General features: G+C 40.8%; 2 protein-coding genes across 2 annotated transcripts; one reads left to right on the top strand and one right to left on the bottom strand.

Annotated features, from left to right (window-relative positions):
- Positions 1-203: 203 nt before the first annotated feature.
- Positions 204-9,730, bottom strand: LOC122913461 (olfactory receptor 8B3-like). The gene is made up of 4 exons (XM_044260185.1): positions 9,648-9,730; positions 8,471-8,588; positions 4,479-4,537; positions 204-1,164 (listed from the first exon to the last, which is right to left on the bottom strand). The coding sequence occupies exons 1-4, from the start codon at positions 9,728-9,730 to the stop codon at positions 204-206; spliced, it is 1,221 nt and encodes a 406-aa protein (XP_044116120.1).
- Positions 9,731-25,848: 16,118 nt separating this feature from the next.
- Positions 25,849-26,784, top strand: LOC122914036 (olfactory receptor 143-like). Its single transcript, XM_044260677.1, has one exon. It carries the CDS (start codon positions 25,852-25,854, stop codon positions 26,782-26,784), a length of 933 nt encoding a protein of 310 aa, XP_044116612.1. The 5' UTR covers positions 25,849-25,851.
- Positions 26,785-27,907: the final 1,123 nt, after the last annotated feature.

Raw genomic sequence — 27,907 nt, forward strand, 5'->3', positions numbered from 1 at the left:
TTGTGTAAACTTGCACATATGATGGAGATACAGAAGGAAAAATAAGACAAGATTAGCTATCAGGAAAAAGATAAGCAAGTTTATTAAACCACACACAACACAATCTATAGAAGCAACATGGTTATGCACATAGTCTCATCTTGAAAAACACCAATAATTATAAAATAAAAACCGGGGCTTCTTTATATTGTTGCTATTTCTAATTAGAACATGCTTCTACTCCAGATTTTAATCAGGGCTTTCCTTAGTGCTATTTTGACATCCTTATTCCTCAAACTGTAGATCAAGGGGTTGAGCATGGGCCCTACATTAGTGTAGAAAACTGAAGAAACTTTTCCCTGCTCCATAGATCCAGGAGAAGAATATTTAAGATACATGAATGCTGCTGACCCAAAAAAAAGAGAAAGAGCAATGATGTGAGAGCTGCAGGTACTGAAGGCTTTTGATCGTCCTTGAGCAGATCTGATATGAAGAATGCTAGTGAGGATAAAGACATAAGAAATCAGGATGGTAAAACTGGGTACTGTGATATTAATTCCCACGACTATCAGAACTACCACCTCATTGACATAGGTGCTGGTGCAAGAGAGTTGGAGAAGAGGAAGAATGTCACACAGGTAATGGTTGATGATGTTGACATGGCAGAAGGTCAGTCTAAGCATGCAGCCTGTGTGGGCAGAGGCTCCAGCAAACCCCATCATGTATGCTGCAACACTTAGCAAGCAACAGACCTGATGGGACATGGTGACCCTATACAGCAATGGATGACAGATGGCCACATAGCGGTCATAGGCCATTGACGTCAACATGTAGCATTCCGAGATGACAAAAAAGAGAAAGAAAAACAGCTGCGTCATGCACCCGACATAGGAGATGATGTTCTCCCTTGATACAAAGTTCATCAGCATCTTGGGGGTGAAAACAGAAGAGTAACAGAGATCAATGAAGGATAGGTTGAAGAGGAAGTAGTACATGGGGGTGTGGAGGTGAGAGTCGAGACCGATGAGAATGATCAAGCCAAGGTTGCCCACCACGGTGACAATGTAGATCATCAGAAAAAGGTAAAAGAGGGGTTGCTGGAGCTCTGGGCGGTCTGTTAATCCAGCAAGAAGAAATTCAGTCACTGAGGAGTCATTTCTAACCAATATTGTCCTCTTTGGAAATCTGTGAGGACAGAAGAAAGTCCCATTAATAGAAACTCCAACTCTGGGGCACCTGGGTGTCTCAGTCATTTGGGTGGCTGCCTTTGGCTCGGGTCATGATCCTGGGGTCCTGGGGTCGAGCCCCGCATTGGCTCCCTGCTCAGCAGAGAGCCTGCTTCTCCCTCTTCCTCTGCTTGCCCCTCTGCCTACTTGTGCTCTCTCTGTGTCAAATAAATAAAAAAGAAAAGAAAAGAAACCCCAGCTCTCCTCCTCTCCTTACACAGTCTTATTTATGAGAAGACTCAGACCAGCAAATAAGTCCTCCTTCACTCCACAGGGTCAGAGTGGACTGGCACACACACCCTTTAACATTAAAACCACTCTGTCTTGTTGCATGAGCAGCACGTGACAAACAACTGCTCCTGTCTTTACTAGAAGATACAGGGATGGAGCAGCTGAGGATAAAGGCTACCTGTTGGTGAGCTTCAGTAGTGGGGAGCTATCCCCAGCTCTCCCTTTCACTCATCTGATCCTTCACTTCCTTGTTCCTACTCTCAAGTTTCTATTACCCTACCCAATACCTTAGTTCCCTGTCATAACTACCAGGAAAGCAAGGATTCCTCTTGGGTACAGACCATACCACAATAGTGTTTCATAGAAGATAATCCCTACCAGTCTACAATGTTTTCAGATAACTTACTGCAAGAATCCATGAAATCAGTAACGGATAACAAGTATTGAGGAGAACCTTGGTAGCCTAAGATTTATAATTCATCATATACTCAGGTATTTCTATACACTCCCCTTCTCTGGTCCATCTTAGCTGGACAGAGAATGAACAAAGGAAAGTGGATGTATTTTCCTTGGTTTTGTAGGAGGGCATGAAAGAGAAAGATAATTAATGTGGACATTGATTAAAGTTTATGAAAATGTATCGGGCTGTATGCTTATAACACATAACCTTTTTTATATGTGCATTTCAATTAAAAACTTTATCTTAGAAAAGAGATAAATCTCTTCCTTTGATCTTGTTATATTCTGCATGTGTCACTTGGTACTGGTATAGCTATCTTGCTGCCAGACGAAGGATGAAGCCAACACAGAGAGGGTATGCTCAGAATAATGCAGGTGGTATAGTCAGAGCTTCATACATTGAGTTTCTTGTTAGTCAATATAAATATTTTTCCTCATTTTTCAAGAACAGAGAAAATAAGAGATAAAAATAAATGTGATTAACTTACTCTCCCTCCATTGAAAGAACTGTGCTGACCCTCTATGTGATCTTCTTCCTTTATTGGCCAAAGATCACATCACAGATATCACAGTCTGAGCATTCCAGGAGTCATTCTTGGTTGTAGATCAAACTTGTTGCTATAAACTTACTAAGAAAATATGAAGGGCAACTACACACTTGATACCTGTGCCACTGGGTCATAGAGCTCAAGGCATGTGCTTAAGGCTTATATATGAGAAATCCAGGTCCATGTCCTTTAGGACCTTCCCATCATGCTAAGCTCTATAGAGAAGAAACTGGTGTCTCTGTTTATAACCTAATTGTGACAATAAATATTAATTTCCCATCAGGGATGATACATTCCCTAGGGTATATAAGAAAGGATCCTATCTGTCCTCTGTAATTAAAATGTTATTGAAAACTAAGGAGGGCATGTGATGTGACAAGCACTGGGTGTTATACACAACTGATGGATTGTTGAACACTACATATGAAACTAATGATATACTATATATTGTATAATTAAATTTAAATTAAGAAAAAAATTATCTAATTATATTTCTAAGTAACATTAGTTTTAAGGATTTAAGTTCATAAGGATTTGTGAATATTTCAGTAAAGTTTATTTTGCTTTTTAAAATACTTGAGTCCTTTAAAATATTCAGTGTGTAAGCAAATTATATAGAGATCAACCAAGGAACTTTTGAACTGATTTCAGAGATTATTACTTAATAAAAATCATTTAATATAAAAATGACCCATTATTTCATGGAAATTTAATTATCCTGGGTTTTCTGACTCAGTATGTATTTGCTTTTAACATATTATATCAAATCTATAAGAAAAATCACTGTTAAGCTTCCATTTCAAGAAAATATGACTTTAGAATTCCCAGTTCTGTATTAATTCATAATCATGCTGTGAGAAGGCATCTAATTTTTTATCTTGAAATTATTACAAGTTCACAGGAAACTGCAAAAATAATGTATGCAGTTCCCTGAAACCAACCCAGCTTCCTACCGTAATAACATCTTCAACAACTGTAGCATAATAGCAAAACTGGGAAATTGACATTGGTGTGATAATGTTAATGTTAGGATAGGACTACAAACATTTTCCACTTTCAGCAGTTTTACATATACTGTGTGTTTTGTTATGCATGTAGATCTATGTGATCTGACCATGTAGTATGTGGTATGTGATCATGACCACAATCACGAAAGAGAAGTGTCCCACTACCAGACAGGAACTCCCTTCTTCACACCCATTTCCTCCCACCTTCCTCTGTGTCTTCTGGCAACCATTAACTCTTCTCCATCTCTACAGTGGAGTCATCCTAAAGGCAACAAATGAGACTGCATCATGTATAACCTCTGAAACTGGCTTTGTGCACTAAGCATGATGCTCCTAAGTCCATCCCAGTTGTTGCATGCATCAATGCTCCATTTCTTTTACTATTGAGTTTTGCTGCATTTTTTACAACCCACATTTATTCATCCTTCCATAGTAATTTAAAAATAATGAGGTTGTTTAATACACAGATATTTTATTTATGGAAAATGTTTCAGGGGCAGGGGCAAGAAGATCACAGTTGAGATTGGTTCTTCTTGCAATTTTCTCTTTTTTTAATGAATTTTACTGTGTTACAATTTAAATACAATAAAATGCATCCACTTTAAAAGTACAGTTTTTCAATGACTTTCATGTTATTTTAACTGCCACCATAATCAAGATATAATCATATATATGATATATGATATAATCATATATCATATATTTAAAGAGTATGATATAATAATACTCTTTTGCAATCCAACTCCTGTCCTTTTAATCATGAAAGGATGTTGAAATTTGTCAAATGCTTTTTCTGCATCTATTGAGAGGATCATATGATTTGTATCTTTCATTCTATTAATCTGGAGTATCATGTTTATTGATTGGCATATGTTGAATCATTTTTGCCTCCCATGGATAAATCCCACTTGATAATGGTGTATGATCCCCTTAATGTGCTACAGAATGTAGAATTTTGTTTGGAGATTTTACATCAATATTCATTAGAGATAGCAGCCTGTAGTTTTCTCTTCTTATAGTGTCCTTGCCTTGCATTGGTATGAGGGTAATCCTGGCCTTGTACGATGAATTGGACAGTGCTCCCTCCCTAAAATTTTGGAAGAGTTAAGGTTTGGCATTAATTCTTTAACTGTTTGGTAAAAGTCACCAGTGAAACCATCAGGCCCTGGGCTCTTCCTTCTTAGGGATTTTTGATTATTGATTCAGTGTTCTTACTTGTTATTGGTCTGTTCAGATTTTCTATTTCTTCATGAATCAGTCTTGTAAACTGTATGTTTCTAAAAACATATCCATTTCTTCTAGGTTAGCCCATCTGCATATAATTGTTTTTTGTCTCTTATGGTCCTTTGTATTACCGCAGTATTAGTTGTAATGTCTCCACTGCATTACAGTATCATGTTATCATGGTCTTCTTTTTTTTTAATTTTTTATTTATTTTCAGCATAACAGTATTCATTGTTTTTGCACCACACACAGTGCTCCATGCAATCCATGCCCTCTATAATACCCACCACCTGGTAACCCAACCTCCCACCCCCTGCCCCTTCAAAACCCTCAGATTGTTTTTCAGAGTCCATAGTCTCTCATGGTTCACCTCCCCTTCCAATTTCCCCCAACTCCCTTCTCCTCTCTAACTCCCCATGTCCTCCATGCTATTTGTTATGCTCCACAAATAAGTGAAACTATATGATAATTGACTCTCTCTGCTTGACTTATTTCACTCAGCATAATCTCTTCCAGTCCCGTCCATGTTGCTACAAAAGTTGGGTATTCATCCTTTCTGATGGAGGCATAATACTCCATAGTGTATATGGACCACATCTTCCTTATCCATTCATCCGTTGAAGGGCATCTTGGTTCTCTCCATAGTTTGGTGACCGTGGCCATTGCTGCTATAAACATTGGGGTACAGATGGCCCTTCTTTTCACTACATCTGTATCTTTGGGGTAAATACCCAGTAGTGCAATTGCACTATCATGGTCTTCTTTATCTCTTGTTATAGCTATTGAGTTAAAGTCTATTTCATCTGATGAAGAATAGCTAACCCTACTGTTTTTTTGGTTTCATCTTGCATGGAATATTTTTTTCCACCCCTCATTATTGTCTCTGTGTCTCTTTTAAGTCTCTTGCAGGCAAGATATAGTTGGGTCTTGTTTTTCATTTGTTTGTTTACTTATTCAGCCTCTCATTGGAAAATTTAAGCTATTTACATTTTAAGAAATTACTGATAGGTAGGGACTTATTAATGTCTTCTTAATTATTTTCTGGCTCTTTTGTAGCTTCCTTATTCCCCTCTTCCTCTCTTGCTGTCTTCCTTTGTGACTGGATGACTTTCTGTAATGGTATGCTTCAATTCCCTTCTCTTTGTCCTTCTATATCTACTGTAGGCTTCTGTTTTGTGGTTACTATCAGATTGACATAAAATATCATACAAACATTACAGTCTATTTTAAGGTGATAACTTCAATCACATACAAAAACTCCATTCTTTTACTCTTTTCATATTTTGTTTTTGATGTCACAATTTATCTTTTTATATTGTGTAAACTTTAACAAATTATTGTATATTTATTTATTTGATAGAGACACAGTGAGAAAGGGAATACAAGCAGAGGGAGTAGGAGAGGGAGAAGCAGGCTCCCCACTGAGCAGGGAGCCCAATGCGGTGCTTGATCCCAGGACCCTGGGATCATGACCTGAGCCTAAGGCAGACACTTAGACTGAGCCACCCAGGCGCCCCAGCTATAGTTATTTTTAATACTGGTATCCTTTAATCTTTACTAGAGTTAAGTAGCTAATCACCATATTGTAGTACTAGAGTATTCTGAGTTTGACTAAACATATTTACCAATGTGTTGTCTATTTTCTAATGTTTTCATGTTACCAGTTATTGTCTTTTTGTTTCATCTCATGGCATTCTTTCAGTATCTCTTTATAAAGCAGGTCTACTGCTAATGAATTATCTCAGTTTTTTTTTTTTTTGTTGGAAAAGTCTTTATCTCACCTTTATTTCCCAAAGACAACTTTACTAGGTAAAGGATTCTTGGTTCACAGCTTTTTTTTTTTTTTTTCAGTATTTTGAGTACATGATCCTGGGTTTCAAGGTTTCTCCAAAGAAATCTATTGAGAGCCTTACGAAAGTTTTTTGGTATGTGAGGGTTATTTTTCCTCTGGCTGTTTTGAAAATTCTTTCCATTATCTTTGATTTTAAATAACTTAATTATAATACTTTTTTTTGTTGTTTTTTGGTTTTTGGGTTTTTTTTTAAAGATTTTATTTATTTATCTGACAGAGAGAAATCACAAGTAGACGGAGAGGCAGGCAGAGAGAGGGAAGCAGGCTCCCCGCTGAGCAGAGAGCCCAATGCGGGACTCGATCCCAGGACCTTGAGATCATGACCTGAGCTGAAGGCAGCGGCTTAACCCACTTAGCCACCCAGGCGCCCCTAATTATAATACATTTTGAGGACGATCACTTTGGGTGGAATATCAGGGTGAACTATTAACTTAATAAATTTAAGAGTTCAAATCTCTGCCCAGATTTAGGAACTTCTCAGCCATATTCCTCTAACCAAGCTTTCTGACCCTTTTTCCACCCTTCTCTTTCTGGAACTCCAGTGATGTCTACAGTGTTTCTCTTAATGGTATCCCACAGGCCATGTGAGCTTTCTTTAATCCCTTTTTATTATTTTCCTATGCTCTCACTGCATAAATTTTTAAATGTCCTGTCAAAGACTCATTCTTCCAATCGATCTAGTCTAATACTGATACTCTTTCCTGCATTTGTCATTTCACTCATTGTATTCTTCAGCTTCAGATTTGTTTGCTTCATTGTGATGGTTTCTATCTCTATGTTAAACTTCTCATTTTGTTTGTGTATTGTTTTCATGAGTTCACTGAATCATCTTTTTGTGTTTTATGTGTTTTCTTATAGTTTACTATGCTTCCTTAAAACAGCTATTCTGATTTCTTTATAAGACAAATCACAGAGCTCCATTTCTTTGGGATCTGTTTCTAGAAAATTATTGTGTTCCTTTGGTGGTATCAGGTTACACTGATTTTTCATATTGAAGACTGCTGTTATCTTCGTATATGAAGAAGCAGCTACTTCCTCCAGTCTTTCTGACTTGCTTCAGCAGAGAATTACCTTCTGTCACCCCTGCTAGTGATTCTGATGCTTTCTCAGACCTTTCTATGGTTATTCCTACTCCAAACTTCTTATTTCATCTTATGGCAGAATTCTTAAACCTGTATGCCGTCCCTCCAACCTGCAAAGCCAGGTTAGTTGCTGAGAGCCTCCTTTTTGCTGAACTGAATGCTTCTTGCTGGACTGAACGCTCAATGTGTGATTTTTTAAAGATGTATTTATTTATTTGACAGACAGAGATCACAAGTAGGCAGAGAGGCAGGCAGCAAGAGAGAGGAAGGGAAGCAGGCTCTCTACTGAGCAGAGAGCCCCCTGCGGGACTCAATCCCAGGACCCCGGGATCATGACCTGAGCCGAAGGCAGAGGCTTTAAGCCACTGAGAGCCACCCAGGCACCCTCAATGTGTGATTTTTCTCCAGCCTGCAGAGTCAGGCCAGCTTTCCACATGTGCTTACTGGCCATCTTCTCACTGGATGGGGTTATGTGTGGGTAAGGCGCACAGAGTCAGGGGGTGCCCTTGGCTACTTGACAGCATTCCCAGTGGCTCAACAGCCAGCTTCCCAATGTACCCAATCCCGGTACGATTAATAGGATGCACATCCCTCTGATGCCCTCCAACAGCCCTACCTGAGACTGGCCAGACACTCCCACCCTCAGCCACACAATAGACCTCAGCTATTTGAACGGGATGAGAAATAGATCTCTTTGGCAGTGTCTCCCATACCTGAGGAAACCAGAACTTCATTCCCATGCTCTTATTTTCCCCAGTGGCAAGAAACATGAGTCACAGGTTACAAGAACAACTTGTTTGGCAATGAGCTATGTTGCCTTGAGGGAGGAAAGACATAGGTAAAGTGAAACTGTTCTTCTTACCCTCTTCAATGCATCCAATCTTGGATTTGTTTTTACTCCGACAGTGTGCTGGTATTTCTGGGCTAAATTCCTGGACTTCCACAAAGGCTCTCTCATCTGAGGGTAATTGTCAAAATTGCTATTTTTGGGGGGGAAAAAGTAAAAAATTATTATTACACCATGATGTAACATATTGTTCATCTTATGATCTTATTACATTATTCATCTTGGAATTTCCTCTAAGCCAACCTAACTCAAGACTCTCATTTTTCCTCCTCCAAGAATAAAGAATGGGACAGCCAGAATTTGGTTGATCTAATAATCAATAACAAGGGGAACACATACCATTACTCTTTCTGTAAGTGCCCATCATTATGTGTGTATCTTTGAGTGTGTGTCTGTGTGTGGGTGTGTGTGCCATGTTTTATTGTTAACACCAAAATGTAAAGAATCAATTTTAGGAGATGTTTTATCTAGCAAGATGTGAGAGGATGCAGACAGGAGCTCCAAGGGCTCTGGCTGGACTCCCAAACTCTGGCGTCTGCATGGTCAGAATGCTCCACTTCCTGCAAAGTTTCTCCCTTAATAACAGGCCTAGAACAGCCTGCTCAGAGCAGCAACACACCACGCTGCACAAAAAAACCCTGACGTTTTCCACCTAAAAAAACGTTGCTGCTGTCACCCCTGCCTAAGAGGTGGCTTTGATAACAGACAATAAGTTGTCAGAGAGTGAAAGTGTCCCCCAAACACCACCATCCTCCCTTCTCCAGCTTCTCAGAACTGCTGCCTTTGCTCAGTGGACTTAAATCCTCTGAAATAATTTTGCTCGTGTGATCTCTTACACTTTTAAGAAACAAAAACACAAATATTGGAAAAGAAATAGCAGAAACACTAATTTCCACAGTGCTAGAACCTACCGTGGGGACTTTCTAAACATTTAATGCCAAAATGTCTCACTTGAAATCAAAGTTACTCTTTGAAGGTGAAGAAGATACAGGAAAAGAAACTGAGACAGATTTTGCATGTTTGTGACGAAGAGGAAAGGATCCAACAACAGGGTGAAGTTGGGGTCTGCAGGGCAAGGACCACTCCCATCTCATAATGTGCCAGGACCCGGTGGGGCAGGGGTCTGGGGCTCAGGCACCAACATCTTCTATCCCCTGCCCTTGCCTGTTCGAGGAAGCAGTCCTCACCCAACCCTTTTCTGGGCATAGCTGGGGATGGGCTTGTGAATGTGTACTCAGAGGATGCTGGGGATCCTTCGTGAAGCTGGGGTATCATCATCTACCTGGATTGAGTTTTATTGTGCTGCAAAGCCTAATCCTCTCTCCCCTCACTAGTTGCTAGCTTGAGTCGTGTTGTAGGAGCGAGCCAGATCTGCTTCAGTTGGCATTAGCAGGGCAGCCTCTCAGGGATCATGTGTCCTTCCCCTTTGCGTGCACTGGCCCTACTGCACCTCCTGATTGAGACACCTTTTGGGTCTGGCTCAACCCCACTTTCAAAAACTGCCTGCAACCAGCTCTTGCTTCCCCACAGCAAAAGGACATGCTGGGAGAGCAGCCAAGAAATAAAAATCCAAGCAGGGCAAGAAGTGAGACCTCATCAATTTGAGACGGAGACAGGAGAGAAAGGGCCTGAGAAGGTAGGAGGTCCTGCGAGAGAAGATGGGGCTCCCAGGAGAACAGTACGGAGGCAGCAGAGTGAAGGAGCAAGGCAGGGGACTATGCAGGGAGGGGAACCCTGAGAATGCAGAAGCCCCAAAACACAAGGCCCTGATAGAATGGGGGACTGAAGCACAAGAAGATGGGCCCTCCCTAAAAGACAGAGGACTAAGGCAGGAAGAGAGGGCTCCCTAAAGTGAATGAAGGCCTAAAAGGCTGGAGGCGGATGCAGAGAGGTGGCTGAGGGCCCAGAGACAGGCGCTGAGAAAGGATGGAGGTGGCAGGGGTAAGGCATGGGGCACTGAGAAGCTGGGGCCCCAAAGATGGAAAGGCGAAGGGGCAAGAGGCAGAGCAACCACAGAGTACCAAGAGGAGCCGAGCTCTGCCTGTGCTCAGCTGGGTTCCAGACTGCTGTGACCTGGGGACCAGGTGCTCTGGCTGATGCAGGCACCCGCCACCAGCCAGGAGACTTACTTCTTGCCTTTCAGTGTTCCCAGGATCTTGGACGTGAACTTTCCCGCCTTGCTGTTCCTGGTGTCTTCCTCTGCCGGGCCCTCTCCCCTGCGCGGGGACACCGAGCTGCTCCTTTGCCCTGAAGACCTCCCAGAGGCGACAGCCGCTTCTCTTGGCGCGTGGTCTCCACGACGCCTTTCAGCCCGCCCCGCCCCGCCGCGCCGCAGGTGGGCAGTGTGTGCAGCCCAGCGGGCCGTGTGTCCCCAGACTGACCGAGTGGAAGATGGCCGAACCTTTGTCCCTGTCGGGCGTGTCAGGGGCCAGGCCGCACGCAGCTGGCCAGGCCGCACCAGACCCGCACGCAGGCCTAGCTCAGGGCTGCCGTGGGTCGCGGCACGGACTCCACGGTGCTTCTGGTCACCGACGCCAGTACTTTCCAGAATGCCTTTCCAGCCATCTCTCAGGTTCCTGCGGTCCAAGGTATTGGCCTGGTGGAGGCTGCACACGCCCACGGGACCCATTCCTCGCCTGTTGCCGCCTCCATGCTGTCGCCTGGGCCTTGACGGCCACTTAGGGCTCTCGGGCTGCCGGTTCTCCAGCGGCCCTCGTCTTCTGCGCGCCCCTCAGCCTTGGGGCTCAGCATTTGCTGAAGCTCGGGAGCCTTCGCACAGGACCTGCATGGGGCCTCCAGCCGCCCGCTCCGCCGGCCGGGCCTTCGGAGACTCCGGGGACAAGGTAAGGGTGAGGCTGCCCCCGCGCTCCGGCACAAGGGGCACCCAGAGCACACGCTCGCGCGCTCGCTGTTGGCTCAGGTTCCCTTTGGCGCTGCGCGGAGGTGGAGCCGCCCCTCAGCTGGGAGGAAGCGGGGCGGGGCCGGAGGAGCGCAGGCCGGGCGAGCCGCTGGCTCTGGGCAGCGCGGGCTGTATTAATCGATCTGTATTAATCATAAGCAGATCAGCCAAGGAAAAGTGTTTGAGTACGACCAAATTTGTGTTACAATCCCAGTATCCGGTATGCATGTGACAGCGTTTCAGAGTCGCAAACACAGTCTTGTTAAGAATTTAGCAACTCAAGTACAATGTTTTCACACTTCTTTTCACCTTAAACTTACGATAGCTGGTCAAATAAGTAAATAAACGGTAGATAATGGGGTCATGTTTCCCACAGTCACAGAAATAAGATGCAAATAGGCAAAATAGGAAGGCTATAATGAAACTTGCGTTGCTAGATTAGAGTTGGAAATAACAGTATTAATTCATGTTTCTATTATATATTAAGATAGATGAATATAGAAATAATTAGATATGGAGATACACACAAGAGTTTGAATACACAGCATATTTCCCATCCCTTTCCACCACTAAGAGTGTTACCAAAATCCAAGTTCAGCTGCCTGTCACTCAAAAAGCCAATACTCAAGAGTTTTGATTGGAAAGGAATATGACCTTTATTCAGGAGGCCAGCCACTTGGGGAGAAGGTGGGCTCTTGTCCAAAGGCCAACTCCAAGGTTTCTGCCTGGCCCAGGGGTTTTTAAAAGAGTGTAGGGCAATTAATAAGGGGGAGTGCTGTGGTCCCTAACATTTCTTGATTACATGCCCTTGATTATAGAGGTTGTGCAAGGGGGTCTGGTTTCTGTTTCTTGACATACCCAGGTGTTCTTTCTTTCTAGGAAAGAATGCATGATCTGTAGATACACAAGCAGGGTTTGTATATTGATTAAAATGGTTAATCAATGATGCCGGGTAAGGGTGCTTGCTAAAGCTTAAAAACTACTAGGTTGGCTGGATGAGCTGAGGAAGCTTCAGAACCTAGAAACAGTGATACCCTAGTATCAATGAACACATCCAGCACCCAGATCTTATTTCTGAATAGTGTTTTCTGGCAATAAGAACTAGTGTTCCTTGGAGAAATGATTCATTTTAGAGTTGGACCAAGAAAATATCAGAATGATTCTGAAACATAGTGTCAGAGAGTAGAAACTTGATTTTTAAAAAGAAGATGGAGTCATAGTCAAAAATGCATATAATTCAACCTGGGAACTCTTAAGGACCAAAACTGGAATTATTTGGAGAACAAAATAAATAATGATACTATTGGATTATAATCCAAAGAACAAAGTAAATATCCATGAATCCATATGAATTTCAAATATATATAGATAATTAGATAGATAGATAACTCCCCTCCAGGAAGTAGGGGTTAATTCCTGTCTCCTGGACATAGTGACTTACTTCCAAAGAACTGAGTAGGAAAAGGGAATAATAGTAAATTTACAGTGGAGAACACTGACAAAAATCACTTTAACTGATTGATCAGATTTAACATTACCAGTGGTGAGTCATGTTGCTGTCATACAGACTTTGTTATGATGCAACAAGAAAGACTCTTCCCTGGTCATTATTCTCTTGTCCAAGTATAAGAAAACATTATACAAAACCAAATGAGGGTATTCTACAACATATCTGACCTACACTCTTCAAAATTGCTATAGTCATAAAAAAAAAAAAAAAGGCCAAGACTAAGAAATTGTCGCACATCAGAGACTTAAGGAGATGTAGCAACTAAATGCAACGTGGCTTCCTAAATTGGATCCAGGAACAGAAATACGGCAGTTCTAGAGAAACTGGTGAAATCCAGGTTAAAAATCAGTATTTTCATTAGCAGTGTTATACTGAAGTTAATTTCTTAGTCCTATGAAATTTATACTAGGGAGGATCGGCATCAAGAGTATATCCAGGAATCCTCTGCACTATCTTTGTAACTTTTCTATAAATCTACAATTATTTTTAAATAAAAAGTTATTTACAGAGTGGCGGGGGGGTGGGAGGTTGGGGTACCAGGTGGTGGGTATTATAGAGGGCACGGCTTGCATGGAGCACTGGGTGTGGTGAAAAAATAATGAATAATGTTTTTCTGAAAATAAATAAATTGGAAAAAAATTTATTTACAAAAGCACAAATCCCTCATCCCCACAAAAATGTAGTATTTGATTTTATGTAAACCTCTTTATATATTTGCAAACATAATTTCTTCCTTTCTATAAATAGGAAAGCACTTCTGTACACATATTTATCTTCTGGGAAGATGAAAAAGAGTCACACTTCTTGCTTAGACAGAATCCCCATTTTGTGTCATCTTCGTGGGATGTAGTGCCCAACCTTCCACTATAGAATCCAAAAGGTAGAGAAGTTCTGTCCCTGTATTCCCAGGCCAGCAGGACAGGCAATCGACCTAGACTCAGCCAATCCCATAACTCCTATCTAAGATTTTGGCCTGGAGCAAATAATGCAAATGCAGGGAGATGGCTGGGAAACAGGCAGGTGGGTGCTGCTGTGTCCTGGGGCTGAGTCAGTGGTATGAATAGGGTGGGGACCCTGCAGCCTTGGGATCAACAATGTGGCCACACACTAATCCTCTGAAATACTGCCTGCCCTTTGGCCCCTGGAGTTGCCTTGATTCAACCTATTCTCCAACTTTGGTTTTACAACTTCAAACCAAATCTCCCAATTCCCAATATCCTTTCTATTAACATTTCTTTTGTTTAAAGAAGCTAGAAACATGGTTTTTTTTCCAGTTTAATGGAGATGTTATTGACATATGTGACTTTATCTGAGTCATTTTCTACTGTTTGTCCACATAAAACCCTGATAAATCTCACATATATAAGCCAAAATATAAACTACCTGACAAAACATGTATCTGTCAGATGAGTTAAATGATAAATTATAAATATGACTAAACTTTTCAATACAAGATTTTAAGGTGTTTAAATCAACAATTGCTGCAATTTGTGTATTCTTTGTACTTCCCTTCTCAAAAGACAAGAATCTAGCCTCCTCTTTGGCAAACAATGTCACTATTGGCTTTCTCAGTAACAGAATAGGACTTATGAAACAGGTTTCATGTAGTAGCAACTCGTTTGCTCTCATTTTGGATTTTTCCACCAGAAATTATTAGAAGTAAGGCACATACACAGTTTACACTTTCTGAAAAAGGTGGAAGGTCAGTGGAACTTCCAGCTGTGGCTGAATGAGAAGGTTGGCAAATACAAACTTGGACGGAATTGGCCAAAACAGCAATTCTGGCACTCTGAAAATGAACCAAATCTGAGAACTGGTGATGCTTCAGAAAGTGTGCAACTTTATGTAAGACAATGGGAGTCTGTGATGTTTTGCATAGAGCTCCTCCCAGTAACACACCCTATTCCCAGCTTGGTAGAGTCAGAGGTTCTGCAAGGTGGGCCATGCCAGGAGGCCTGGAAGCTGAGCTGCCACTGACAAAGGATGCTCACTCCATCCTGAACAGTAGGCAACATCAGTACGCACATCACGGAGCATAGTTGTGGATATGACATGAGTGTGAGGAAAGCAGAGAGAGCCAATGTTTCTACTGGCCTGAGGCTGTGGTTTATTGTAGCAAAGTGGTTAAGGGAGTGACTCTTGAGTTAGACTGTCTGAATTTAAATCCAGAGGGTTTCTGCACTTCCTGTGAGATTTTTATACCAGTTGTGTAACCTCTCCAGCCTTGGTATCCACATTTGTAAGATGTGAATAATTGTCCTATGGGTTAAATGATTTCGTGCATGGAAACTGGTAGAGTACTCCCTGGTGTGCAGGAAGAGTCTGATAAGTGTTTTGCTCTCCTTCTTGTTCATATTCCCCTATATGTGTATATAGCATGAACCTGTTCCCTACCTCCTTCCTTGACAGTTCTATTTCTGTGTCTCAAGCTAAATGCCCAAGAAAATGCATTCAACATTTTCTTATAATTCCCAGTATTGCTCCTCCTCTGATCATCATTTTCTAATTTTTTTTGCCACCACGTAGGCAAGTAATTCACAAAACTATCCAGCTCCTTCTTCTCATTCACCTTTTTAATCTAGTCTCCAAGTCCCAGAGAATCCATCCCTTTGAAATTGTGTTCTAGCCTTTTTTTCTCAATTACACTAATTGGATAAGGTTCTCTTTCCCTCATGTTTAGGTTACTCCAGTACTTTCCTAATGTGAGTTCCTATGGAATATATAAAAATTTAATCTTTTTCACCTCCCTGTCACTGCACAAACACAAACACAAACCTTATCAAACCCTGTCACTGAACAAACACAAACCTTATCTTCCTTGCAGTATGGTTATAAATATAAATTAGGTTAGCTAACTCTTAGCAGTTCTATTATTAAGACTATTTTAAGTGCTATTTACAGATCATGCATCAAATATTTGCTTTCATTTTCTTTCCCTTTTTGTTTCCCTTGAAGTGCATATTTTCAGGTGCTTTCATTTGCTTAATGTTCCATGGGTTTCCCTGATTTATATCCTGCCTCTTCCCCCTCTCAGTACGTACAGTTGTAGCTTATATGTGTATGTATCATGTGGGATGTTAGCTGGTATTCTAGCAGTTTTCATCTTCTTTCCAAGAAACTTATGATCCACTCCACTGCTAATGGGATGCCCTCTTTACTTTGTTGAAAAGCTAACATTGTGAGATCCCTCTTTATTATCTTTCTGGAAATTGTCTTCACCTCTTAACTGTGTTAGGTCCCCTGTTGCCTGCATTCTCTATCACCCTGTTTCTTGATTTCCCTCCTCATTTTTGAAAATGAACTTTATTTTTTAGAGTAGTTTTAGATTTATAGAAAAATCGAGGACGTATTACAGAGAATGTCCATATACCCATAGTTTCCCCTATTAGTAGCATCTTACAGTGCATTTGTTGCAATGTAATAAGTATATATTGTTATATTATCATTAAGTAAAGTCCATACTGTTTTTCCTTAGTGTTTAACTTGTTCAGATCCAGGATCTCATCAAGGTCACGACACCACATTTACTTGTCATGTTGCCTTAGGTTCCTCGTCACTGTCAGTTTTCTTCCTCATTTTGATGGAGCAACTACTCCATTATTTCCTTAGAAAGGGTACATGGATTGAAAATTTAAAGACACTGAATTTCTGAATTGCTTTTATTTTATTGAGAGTTTAATGGGGAATACAATTCTAGTTTAAAAGCTGCTTTTTCTCAGAATTTTGAAGGCACTGAACCACTGTTTATTTGGATTGCATTGAATCTATAGATCACTTTTAGGGGAGTGGATATGTTAACAGCATTGAATCTTCCAATGCTTGAGCATGGTGTATTTCTCATTTATTGAAATCTTTTTTAAATCTTCCTCAGGGCAAGGTTTTGAAGTTTTCAGTGTAGAGATTTACACATCTTTCATCAAATATATTTCTGACTATTTTAGTTAGGGATCCTATTGTAAATGGTATTTTTATTCATTTCATTTAAAAATTAATTTTTGTTGTTAGCTATGATGAGGGAGCAGGAGGCTGGCTGAGGAGGGAGCAGGGGCTGGCACCTTGCACCCCCTCTCCACCCACTCCCCTTAGTAATATGTATGACATTCCTCAGGCACCCCTGACTGCCTTGAAAGAAGAACAAATGGTTATATTGCAGAGATCACAGTCCTGTAAGGCAGGAGTCTCCCTTAGTTTGCAAATGTCCTTGAGATTTACAAACAAAGAAGTTACCTTATAAATAGCCCAATTTCCAAGGACACATAACTCAGTTCCTCAAGCCCTAATGCCATCCTCCCCTCCATAAGAAACCAAAGGAGGCGGAGGTAAAAAGAAAAGTAAATAAAGTTAAATTTCTTCTAAACCCAAATCTCACTAATGAGGACACTTGATAGGAGAAATGTGAAGCTTTATCTCTAGATCTCCAAGATAGTGTCGAGAATCATTCCCAAGCATATGGCCCATTGATACACATCTAAAAGGTCTCACAAGAAGATTTTTATTACTAGTAATAAATAACCTTTCTCCCAACAATAACTAGCCCCTCAAAGTCCTGCAGACCTTGCTTCCAAAATTCCTTAGAGACTAACATCACCCCCTTTGTCCTCACCTACCCAACTCCCGTGTATATAACCAGACACTCCTCACAGGCTCAGGGCAGCCGCATCTCTGCCTGCCCATGGGTCCTGTCCCCGTGCTCTAATAAACCACCTTTTTGCACCAGAGACGTCTTAAGAATTCTTTCTTTAGCCGTCGGCTCCGAACCTCCCCCCACCGAACCCAACCTAGGTTCGAGAACTTCATCAGTGATAAAGAAATGCAATTGATTTATGTTTAATGAGCTTGTATCCTAAGACTTTGCTAAGTCCATTTATTAATTCTTATATTTTGTTTTTGTGGGTTTTTTTAGGATTTTTCTGTATTAACAATCATATTTTTCTGTGAATAATATTTATCTTTTTTTTAATATTTTATTTATTTATTTAACAGAGAGAGATCACAAGTAGGCAGAGAGGCAGGCAGAGAGAGAGAGAGGAGGAAGCAGGCTCCCTGCTGAGCAGAGAGCCCGACACGAGACTCGATCCCAGGACCCTGAGATCACGACCCGAGCCGAAGGCAGTGGCTTAACCCACTGAGCCACCCAGGTGCCCCAATATTTATCTTTTTTTTTCCATCACTGACATTTTATTTCATTTTCTTACCCTTCAATAGCTAGACTCTTCACCAAATAGGGAAGAGAGAGAACAATCTTAGCTATTTCCAGTCTTATAGGGAGACACTCAGTTTTTACCATTAACTGTGATTTTAGATATAGATATTTTATAAATTCCTTTTGCTGAATTAAGAAGCTTTTCTATTTTTCTAACTTCTTAGGATAATTAGTATTTTATCATACGTGGTCATATTGCTTTCTCCTTTATTCTGTTACTATTATGAATTATATTGAATGATTTTCAGAGTTGAAACCAACTTTGATTTGACCCCCACTTGGTCATAATACATTATCCTTTTTGTAGAACACTGTATTAGATTAGCTAATTTTTTTTTAAGATTTTATTTATTTATTTGACAGAGAGAGATCACAAGCAGGCAAAGAGAGAGAAGGAAGCAGGCTCCCCGCTGAGCAGAGAGCCTGATGGCGGGGCTCGATCCCAGGACCCTGAGATCATGACCTGAGCCGAAGGCAGCGGCTTAAACCACTGAGCCACCCAGGTGCCCCGATTAGCTAATATTTTTAAATAATGTTTGTACTTATGTTTCTGCGAGAGATTGCTATTTTTTTATGTAATTCTTTTTTTTTCATATTTTAGAAATTTATGTAATTCTTTGTCTCATTTGAGTATCAGGGTTATGCTGGCCTCATAAAATGTGTTGAGAAGGGCGCCTGGGTGGCTCAGTGGGTTAAGCCGCTGCCTTCGGCTCAGGTCATGATCTCAGGGTCCTGGGATCGAGTCCCGCATCGGGCTTTCTGCTCAGCAGGGAGCCTGCTTCCTCCTCTCTCTCTCTGCCTGCCTCTCTGCCTACTTGTAATCTCTCTCTGTCAAATAAATAAATAAAATCTTTAAAAAAAAAAAATGTGTTGAGAAGTTTTTCTTTTCATTTATATTTTGAAAAAATTTGCATTAAATTGGCATTATTTCCTCCTTACATGTTTAATAGAGTTAACCAGTGAAACCACTGGGGTCTGAAAATGTGAGAGAGAGGATGTGTGTGCATGTGTGTTTGTGTGTAAAGGATAGCTTACATAATTCAATTTGTCTAATAGATGTAGGACTCTTCGTGTAATCTATTTTTACCTAGAAACTCCTAACATTCCTTCAGGTCTTTATTCTCATAAGAAAAACATCTGTGTTTTTATATGGCAGGGTAGTTATTTCCAACAAGGTGTTTGTCTTGAATAACAGCAATAGTCATAATAGTCTTATTTTCAGCAATAGTCCTGATAATTTTTTGAATATTTACTTTTTCTGAGGGAGCACAAATTTAAAGATGACCAATGGTGTTTTTAACAAAACTAAAACCAAAATAATATTTCTGAATTCACTGAGAAGTGGATCATCTCCAAATCAATACAATATAGCTTTTGAATATATGTAGGATTTCAAAGATGATAGTTCTGAGAGGACTTCTAAGAAGCTGAAGAAAATGGCATCTTCTTAGATGTGCACCTCCCAATACGTCTGGTAAAAATAACATAAAACAGTAAAAACAAATAAACTCCACAAAAAAATAAAATCACAGCATAATCCGAAGACTGAAAATGCCCAAACTTCAAAATAACTGTAAATTTGAGGGGGTATAGCTCAGTGGTAGAGCATTTGACTGCAAAATAACTGTAAATTTGAAAAGAAGAAACTCCAGACCCCAGGAAGCAATCTCTGCATCCTGCTCCACTTCAGGTTTCTACAACAGGTAAGAGCAAGTGGGAAAAAATCAGGGAAGAGGGAGGAGGGCAGTTGTGATGGATATAATTTGATCTACAACCATAGTGAGAAAGAGTAAGTGTGCACCAACTATGAGAGAGAAAAAAAATGTGCCGTGATAGATCAAAGCAAGATGTACAAGAAAGGAAGGCAGATATGGAATTTGAAGGGGCACCTCTTGGTACCTCAAGAGAAGAAAAAAAAGAAAGGTCTGTGTTTGAACCATGGCCCTCCCATTAGTTGTTGTGACTTTGAGAAAACCATTTAACCCTACCTTTGGTTTCCCCACATGTGTAACAGAGAGGCCTGTGTCAGATAGTTGTGAAGATTATAAAAAGAACTAATAAAATTAAATAATAATTTTATTATTATATAATAATAAGCTAATAAAAGAATTTAGTATTGTGACTAACACCACTTATCTATGAGTTGTACAATTGTGTACAATTTTATTGCTTCTCTAATTAAGCTAAGAAAACCAAGATCTGTATCTAATTCGTTTTTGTGCTCAGAGTGCCTTGCAATTTAAATCCTCTAAGAGAAGTTTCTTGAATGAAATGAATCAAGAAAAGCTCCAAAGTAATCAGATAACTTGTTTGTGGAGTTAAACCTCAGGGACAGTATCTCTCTCTAAGCCGAGGCACAGGTGTTTTGCCAGTGGAATTATGACTTTGTATACTCTCAGACATCACCTTAGAGATTCAGAAATAGGGCTTCTGATTAGACATAACAGATTGAGCCCAGGTTTTTAGCCACTCTAACTTTCTGAAAGCCCACTAGAATGATTATAAAGGCATTAGAAGTCAGGAGCACAAGTATGTTACCTTAAACCACTGGGACAAAGAAAACAGTTGGGGAAGAAGAATGGGAAGAAATTTGGAAAGCTGGAAAGCAGAAAAATGATTAATAACTGACTCAGTCTCCAGGAAGCTCAATTCTAAGCTACGTAGTAGAAGCAAATATGACACGCTTCCTCATCTCCTGTATGCTCAGTCATTTGGTGGCACAAATCACCACTGAAAGTAGAAGTGAAGGAAAAGCTAAAAACAGGAGAGCTCCATGAAAGTCTTAAAAAAAAAAAAAAAAAAAGACCCACCACCCCCGCCCCGGGTAAATGCTTTCCCTGAAGCAGAAGACTGGAGATTGTTCTACATTAAGTGTAGAATGGAGGATCTCTGGAAGGAAGGCACTTGAGTGTGGTCATACTACACTAAAAACAAGAGAAAGAGTTGGAAGTTCACATATTGAATGTTATCATTTAATTATGAGTATGAAACAAAGACACTTTCAGACATCAAGATAGGGTCAAGACCTGCAAGATGGAGGAAGGCCAGCTATCCAAACACTCTTTTAATCTTCTTCCTGGTCACAAGACTAGACTATATTTCCCAGCTTCCCTGTCAGTTAAGTACAACCTGGTGACTGAGTTCTTACGGAATGAAATAAAAACAAAAGCTAAGTGTGCTAGTTCTACTCCCAAAAAAATTCACTTTCATAATCTCTCATGATGTTTCCTCTTTGGCCAACTTGATGTAAAAGAGTATGTGTTGAAGGTGACAGAGCTGCAAGAAGGATGTTAGGTCCAAATTTATTATTTTTAGGAAGCAGTCTATGATTTAGGAGCCATGTCTTGGACTTCCAATGAGTGAGATAGAAACTTACTATATTTTAATTATTTATATTTGATTTTGAACACTTAAGTTTTGTAAGTATTGAAAGATGATTTAAGCAATTAGGGGAGAGTGTTGAGATTAATTCATTGTAAGAACATAGAAAGTTGAACCAACAAAAAACCCAGACCATTATTTTCTGTAGCGAGAATAAGGATTGCAAAGGAAAAGTAATCAGTATATCTCACTACTTAGGTATGTAGAGCATGGGGGCACCTGGGTGGCTCAGTCAGTTAAGTGTCTGCCTTCGGCTCAGGTCATGATCCCAGAGTCCTGGAATTGAGCCCCTCATTGGGCTCTCTGCTCAGCAGGAAGCCTGCTTTTCCCTCTCTCTCAGCACCACCCCCCAGCTCTTGTGTGTGCTTGAGTGCGCTCTCTCTCAAATAAATAAATAAACATCTTTTTAAATTCTTTAAAAAGATGTTTATTTATTTTGGAAAGAGAGAGAGAATACGAATGGGGTGAGAGCAGAGAAAGAAGCATACTCCCCAGTGAGCAGGGAACCCAAAGCGGAGTTCAATCCTAGGACTCCAAGATCATGACCTGAGCCAAAGGCAGACGCTTAATAGACTGAGCCACCCAGGTACCCCAATAAAATCTTTTGGGGGAAAAAAGGTATGCAGAGCATGTATATCTTTATAAATCATGTGAACACTGAATATTGATTTAACTTAAAAAAAAAAAAACTGTATTGGGAGGATGGAAACACTGGGAAGGATATTTGTGATGGTGGAAGGCGAAAACTGGCTAAGTTCCATTTCCCAAACTTAAAGTCAATTGACAAGACCTAATACTGACAAATTGAGAAGCCACTACATATTATTTAGAAATATGAAATTAAAGATGGGAGGGAGGTAGGGAGAGAGAGGACAGGGGAGAAGGAAGGAAGAAATGCGTTCATAGCAGCATGGATAAAAATGAGTAAGATTGAATCCTTGCCCTCTGGGAGTGTGCAGGTCTAAGTGTAATGAAGATTCACGGTTAAGCTTGTTGTGTGTAGTGGGAGTGTGCACCAGTCGCCTGAGCGCACACGGAGAGAGCACTTCAGGTGCTTAGAGTGGGTTCAGGGGAAGAGATCAGAAGAGATGCTCCATCAGAAATGAGGACAGGACTGAGTCTTGAAGAATGAATATGTGGTATCCAAATGAGGACGAAGGGAGCAGGCATTTCAGGCAGATGGATCAACATGGAGCCAAGAAATCATCAGAATGTATGAGAGGTGGGGGTATGGAGAGGGTGGTTGGGTTATGGACATGGGGGAGGGTATATGATATGGTGAGTGCTGTGAAATGTGTAAGCCTGATGACTCACAGACCTGTACCCCTCAGGCAAATAATACATTATATGTTAGTAAAAAATTTTTTTAAAAATGTATGAGAGGAACTTCAGTCTCTTCAAAGACTGGAGACATGGGGGATAGCACTGTGGGTGCAGTTCAGAAGCAAACTCCAGAGAGCTTTCTTTGACTGACTGAGTGGTTTGCACTTGTGCTGGGAGAGAAGCAGAGGGATATAGAAAGGGAATGATACATTCTCTATAGGTAATTCTATATAAAATGTGTGAATAGATTTCAGAGAAAATGGTTGTGGACAGCAGAATTCTAAAACATGACTCCTCAGTGATCTTCTCCCTTGTATAATCCTCTCTCCTCTGAGTATGAGGAGAACCTGTGAGGTATCACTCTAGTGACTGTGCTATGTTATATGGTATAGCTGACCTTAAATTAGGGAGATTATCAGAGCAGGCCAAATCCAATCACACAAGCATTTTAAAGGCAGAGAATTTTTTCTCAAGCTTGTGGTAGAAGGGGATAGTCCGAGAGTCAAAGCCCAAGAAGGATTCATGGGTTGTTTATTGCCCGGTTGAAGACAGGAGGACTATACAAAGGAATGCAGGTAGCGTGTAGAAGCTGAGAGTGACCCCTAGTGGATAGCCAGCAGGGGACTGGAGACCGACCTCAAAGAACTGAATTCTGCCAACAACCTGAATGACCTTGGAAACACATTCCTCCCCCAGAGCCTTCAGAAGGAAATGCAGGCCTGCCCACACCCTGATTTCAGTATGGGCAGAGAATCCAAGCATGACATTCTATACCAGACTTCTAACCTACAGAACTATGACTAATAAATGGGTGGTTTTTTAAGAAACTAAGTTTATGGTAGTTTATTACACACCAGTAAAAAACTAATGTAATGGGTGATGGTAGGACCCCAGGTTAAGAAAGCTTTTAAAGTATTCCAAACTTGAGGCAAAGGAACTTTATCAAAGGCAGTACAGTGAAGAGGAAGGGTAAGAAACCAGGGACTTTAAGGAAATAGAATTACGTAAACTTTGAAGAACAGATGCTAATTGTTAGTTGGAAGGAGGAGCCCAGAATGACAACCCATTTCTAGATTAGCTCATGAAGTTAAGGGTGGTGCCATTAACTTAGAAAAGGATAGCAAGAAGAGAAATAGTTCTGGGGCCACAAGGAGATGCTGAATTCAATTGGGTAGGGATGTCTAGTAAACAGCTGGGTACAGAATTAGGAACTTGGGGAAGAGGTCCATATGTAGATATAGATAAGGGTAAAGATGAAGGAAACCTAATACTTAGCACTTAGCATATACCAAGAAGTGTGCTAAATGTGCTGGAGATTGAGGCATTTAATCCTCAAAGCAATCTAAGAAAGTAGGAACTATTATTAAACTTATAATGTAGATGAGGTAAAATACAGTCAGAGTGATTAAGTAATTTGTCCAAGATCACACACATAAGTAAGCAGAGGATTTTGAATTCAAGTCTGATTAATTTGACTCCAGAGTTCATTCTGTTTTTAAAGATTTTATTTATGTATTTGAGAGAGAAAGAACAAGATGGGGGAAAAGCAGAGGGGGTGAGAAAGTGAGAGAGAATCTCTCAACCATACTCTGCACTGAGTGCAGAACCCAGGGCAGGGCTCCATCTCACAACCTGAGATTATGACTTGAGTTGAAACAAAGAGGTGGATACTCAACCAATGGAGCCACCCAGGCACCCTCTAGAGTGGGGTTATTCTTTTAATATTTCTCTATTACACTTTTCTATAGATATGAAACACACAAAAAGATGGATAATATAAAGTTATGACATAATTCTATACCAATCTCAAAACAATGAAAAAAAATATTATTGGCAATGGCAATGGCTCTGCCCCTGAACACTCCTCTTTCATAATGCAGCATGAGCTCTAGGATAAGTAGGAGCACAAAGGAGGCTACTCCCTCCCTGCACAGAAGATCCAAAATTTTTAATGTGAACTGATGCTTGGAGAACATTGAGTCCCAAGGGAACTAATGTTAACTTATTGACAAAGGATGTAAACACAGGCTCAGTAATTTCTTCCCTCAGGAGCCTGATCAAACTTTGATGCTAAATGAGCCTTGTTTTCCAAGCTTCTGAACAAGTTGCCGAGATCCACAGAGAATAAGATAAATTCATAATATTAGCCTGCTGATGGTTTGGAGACATTAAGTTGATGCATTTGCCTTGCCCTGAAGACATTTTCTGCAAATCCACAAACAGAAGGGGTGTTGACTTCTCCATTTTCAGGGCCTTTGTCTTCTCCAGGACATTGAAGGGAAAAGAACACTTCGGGGTCTGGCAGTAGTGAGGTCTCCAAGCAAAAGGAAGTTGGGCAACTGAGTCCTTCTGTTCTGATGTTTTCATTCCCACGGCTACAGCAGGGGAGAGGTGTAGGGAGGCCACTTGTCCTTCCTAAACAATTCATTGTGATTTTGAGGTAAGACTGGATAAAGGGAATGGGCAGGAGAAGTTCATAACAATAGGGGAATTCAAATTCCTCTAGTTACAACATGTGATCTTGGACAAGTTACTTAATATCGCTGAAACTTTTTATTTCTTTGCACTTTCACTAAGCTGGGTACTGAGTTTCTGAAAGGGGAGTGGGAGAGAGTGGGTCAGACAGTGGGTGCAGTGGGTATCACAGTGACTTTACTGTCTCGGAGCTCCAGGGATTTTCATAGGAAGTGGTCCCAAGTACAACTTCAGCTCCTCGGTTCTCTATCTGTATGACCTCGACCAGCCTATTCATCTCTTCAAGATACTGCTTCCTTATCTCTCACATGTGCTCATCACTTTTGGTGTCCATGCTAGAAGTCTTCATCCTGGATTACGTTAGACCAGGGGAGGTGAGGAGTTATAGCTGAGATCTGAAAACATGGAAGAAAAGGACAAGCAAGAGAAGAAAGTTAAAGATGGAAAGTCCTTGCCCTGGCTCTCCTTCCAGGTCGCTGTCCCAACAGCCGTACCTGAGCCTCTTCCTCTAGAAGGCCTTACTCTAGAAGCAAAGGATCTAAGCTCCTTCTTGATGTCCCTTCCTTCCTTCTCTCATTTCCTCATAGATCACAGCCCTGCAGATAATGGCTATGGAAAATGGCTCTTCAGTGACGGAGTTCATTCTGGTAGGACTAATAGATCAGTCTCAACTTCAGTTACCCCTTTTCTTTCTCTTTTTCCTGAACTATGTTGTCACTGTGGTAGGGAATCTGAGCTTAATTACTCTAATTTGCCTGAATTCTCACTTGCATACTCCCATGTACTTTTTCATCTTCAACTTATCCTTCATAGATCTCTGCCACTCCTTGATCATTACTCCTAAAATGCTGATGAACTTTGTATCAGAGCAGAATATCATCTCCTTTACAGAATGCATGACTCAGCTGTTTTTTTTCTGTTTCTTTGTCCATTCTGAGTGCTATGTGTTGACAGCCATGGCCTATGATCGCTATGTGGCCATCTGTAAACCCCTGCTGTACACAATTACCATGTCTCCTCAGGTCTGTTCTCTGCTGATGTTTGGTTCTTATGTGATGGGGTTTGCTGGTGCCATGATCCACACAGGGGACATGGTCAGATTGTCCTTTTGTGATTTGAACACCATCAACCATTACATGTGTGATATCTTCCCTCTCCTCCAGCTCTCCTGCAGCAACACCTTTGCCAGTGAGCTGGTAGAGTCCATTGTTGTAAGCACAGTGGTCATAATATCCAGCTTCATTATTTTCATTTCATATGCTCTAATCCTGTCCAGTGTCCTCCATGTCTCATCAGCTCAGGGTTGGTCCAAAGCCTTCAGCACCTGTGGCTCCCACATAGTGACTGTTGGTCTGTTCTATGGATCTGGTTTGTTCACACATCTCAAGACCTCTCCTGCTGGTTCTATGGGCCAGGGGAGGTTCTTCTCAGTATTTTACACCAATATAGTACCCATGTTGAACCCTCTCATCTATAGTCTAAGGAACAAAGATGTCAAATATGCTCTGAAAAAAACACTGAAGAGAATTGCAAATTAAACAGAACTAATGTTACTGGGTTGTTGGGGTGTATGTATGGTGTGTGTGTGTGTGTGTGTGTGTGTGTGTGTGTGTGTTTGCTCCCATAATTTTCTTCAGAACAAGGTTTTTCCTTTAAACACTTATTTCTCTGTAAACATGTCAATTAAGCATGTGAACATTGTTAAATCTCATGGTTATTCTCAGCCCCATACTGAACTGAGCTTTATTCTTAACAGTATGCTCTAGAGATTCAGCCCAATTCCTACTTCTTTTTTTTTATTTAAATCCAATTAGCTAACATTTAGTGCATCATTAGTTTTTGATATAGTGTTCAGTGAGTGATTCATTAGTTGTGTAGAACACCCAATGTTCATCACATCATGTGCCCTTCTTTTTCTATTTATTTTTTATTTATTTTCAGCATAACAGGATTCATTATTTTTGCACCACACCCAGTGCTCCATGCAATCCGTGTCTCTATAATACCCACCACCTGGTACCCCAACCTGCCACCCCCTGCCCCTTCAAAACCCTCAGATTGTTTTTCAGAGTCCATAGTCTCTCATGGTTCACCTCCCCTTCCAATTTCCCCCAACTCCCTTCTCCTCTCTAACTCCCCATGTCCTCCATGCTATTTGTTACGCTCCACAAATAAATGAAATCATATGATAATTGACTCTCTCTGCTTGACTTATTTCACTCAGCATAATCTCTTCCAGTCCTGTCCATGTTGCTACAAAAGTTGGGTATTCATCCTTTCTGATGGAGGCATAATACTCCATAGAGTATATGGACCACATCTTCCTTATCCATTCGTCCATTGAAGGGCATCTTGGTTCTTTCCACAGTTTGGCGACTGTGGCCATTGCTGCTATAAACATTGGGATACAGATGGCCCTTCTTTTCACTACATCTGTATCTCTGGGGTAAATACCCAGTAGTGCAATTGCAGGGCCATAGGGATCCCCATCACTCAGTTACCCCATCCCCCTACCCACCTCCCTTTCTGCAATACTCAGTTTGTTTCCTATAGTCAAGAGTCTCTCATGTTTTGTCTCCCTTTCTGATTTCTTCCCATTCAGTTTTCCCTCCCTTCCCCTATCGTCCTCTGTACTACTCCTTATATTCCACATATGAGTTA

Source organism: Neovison vison, chromosome 7 (assembly GCF_020171115.1).
Source record: "Neovison vison isolate M4711 chromosome 7, ASM_NN_V1, whole genome shotgun sequence".
NCBI lineage: Eukaryota > Metazoa > Chordata > Mammalia > Carnivora > Mustelidae > Neogale > Neogale vison.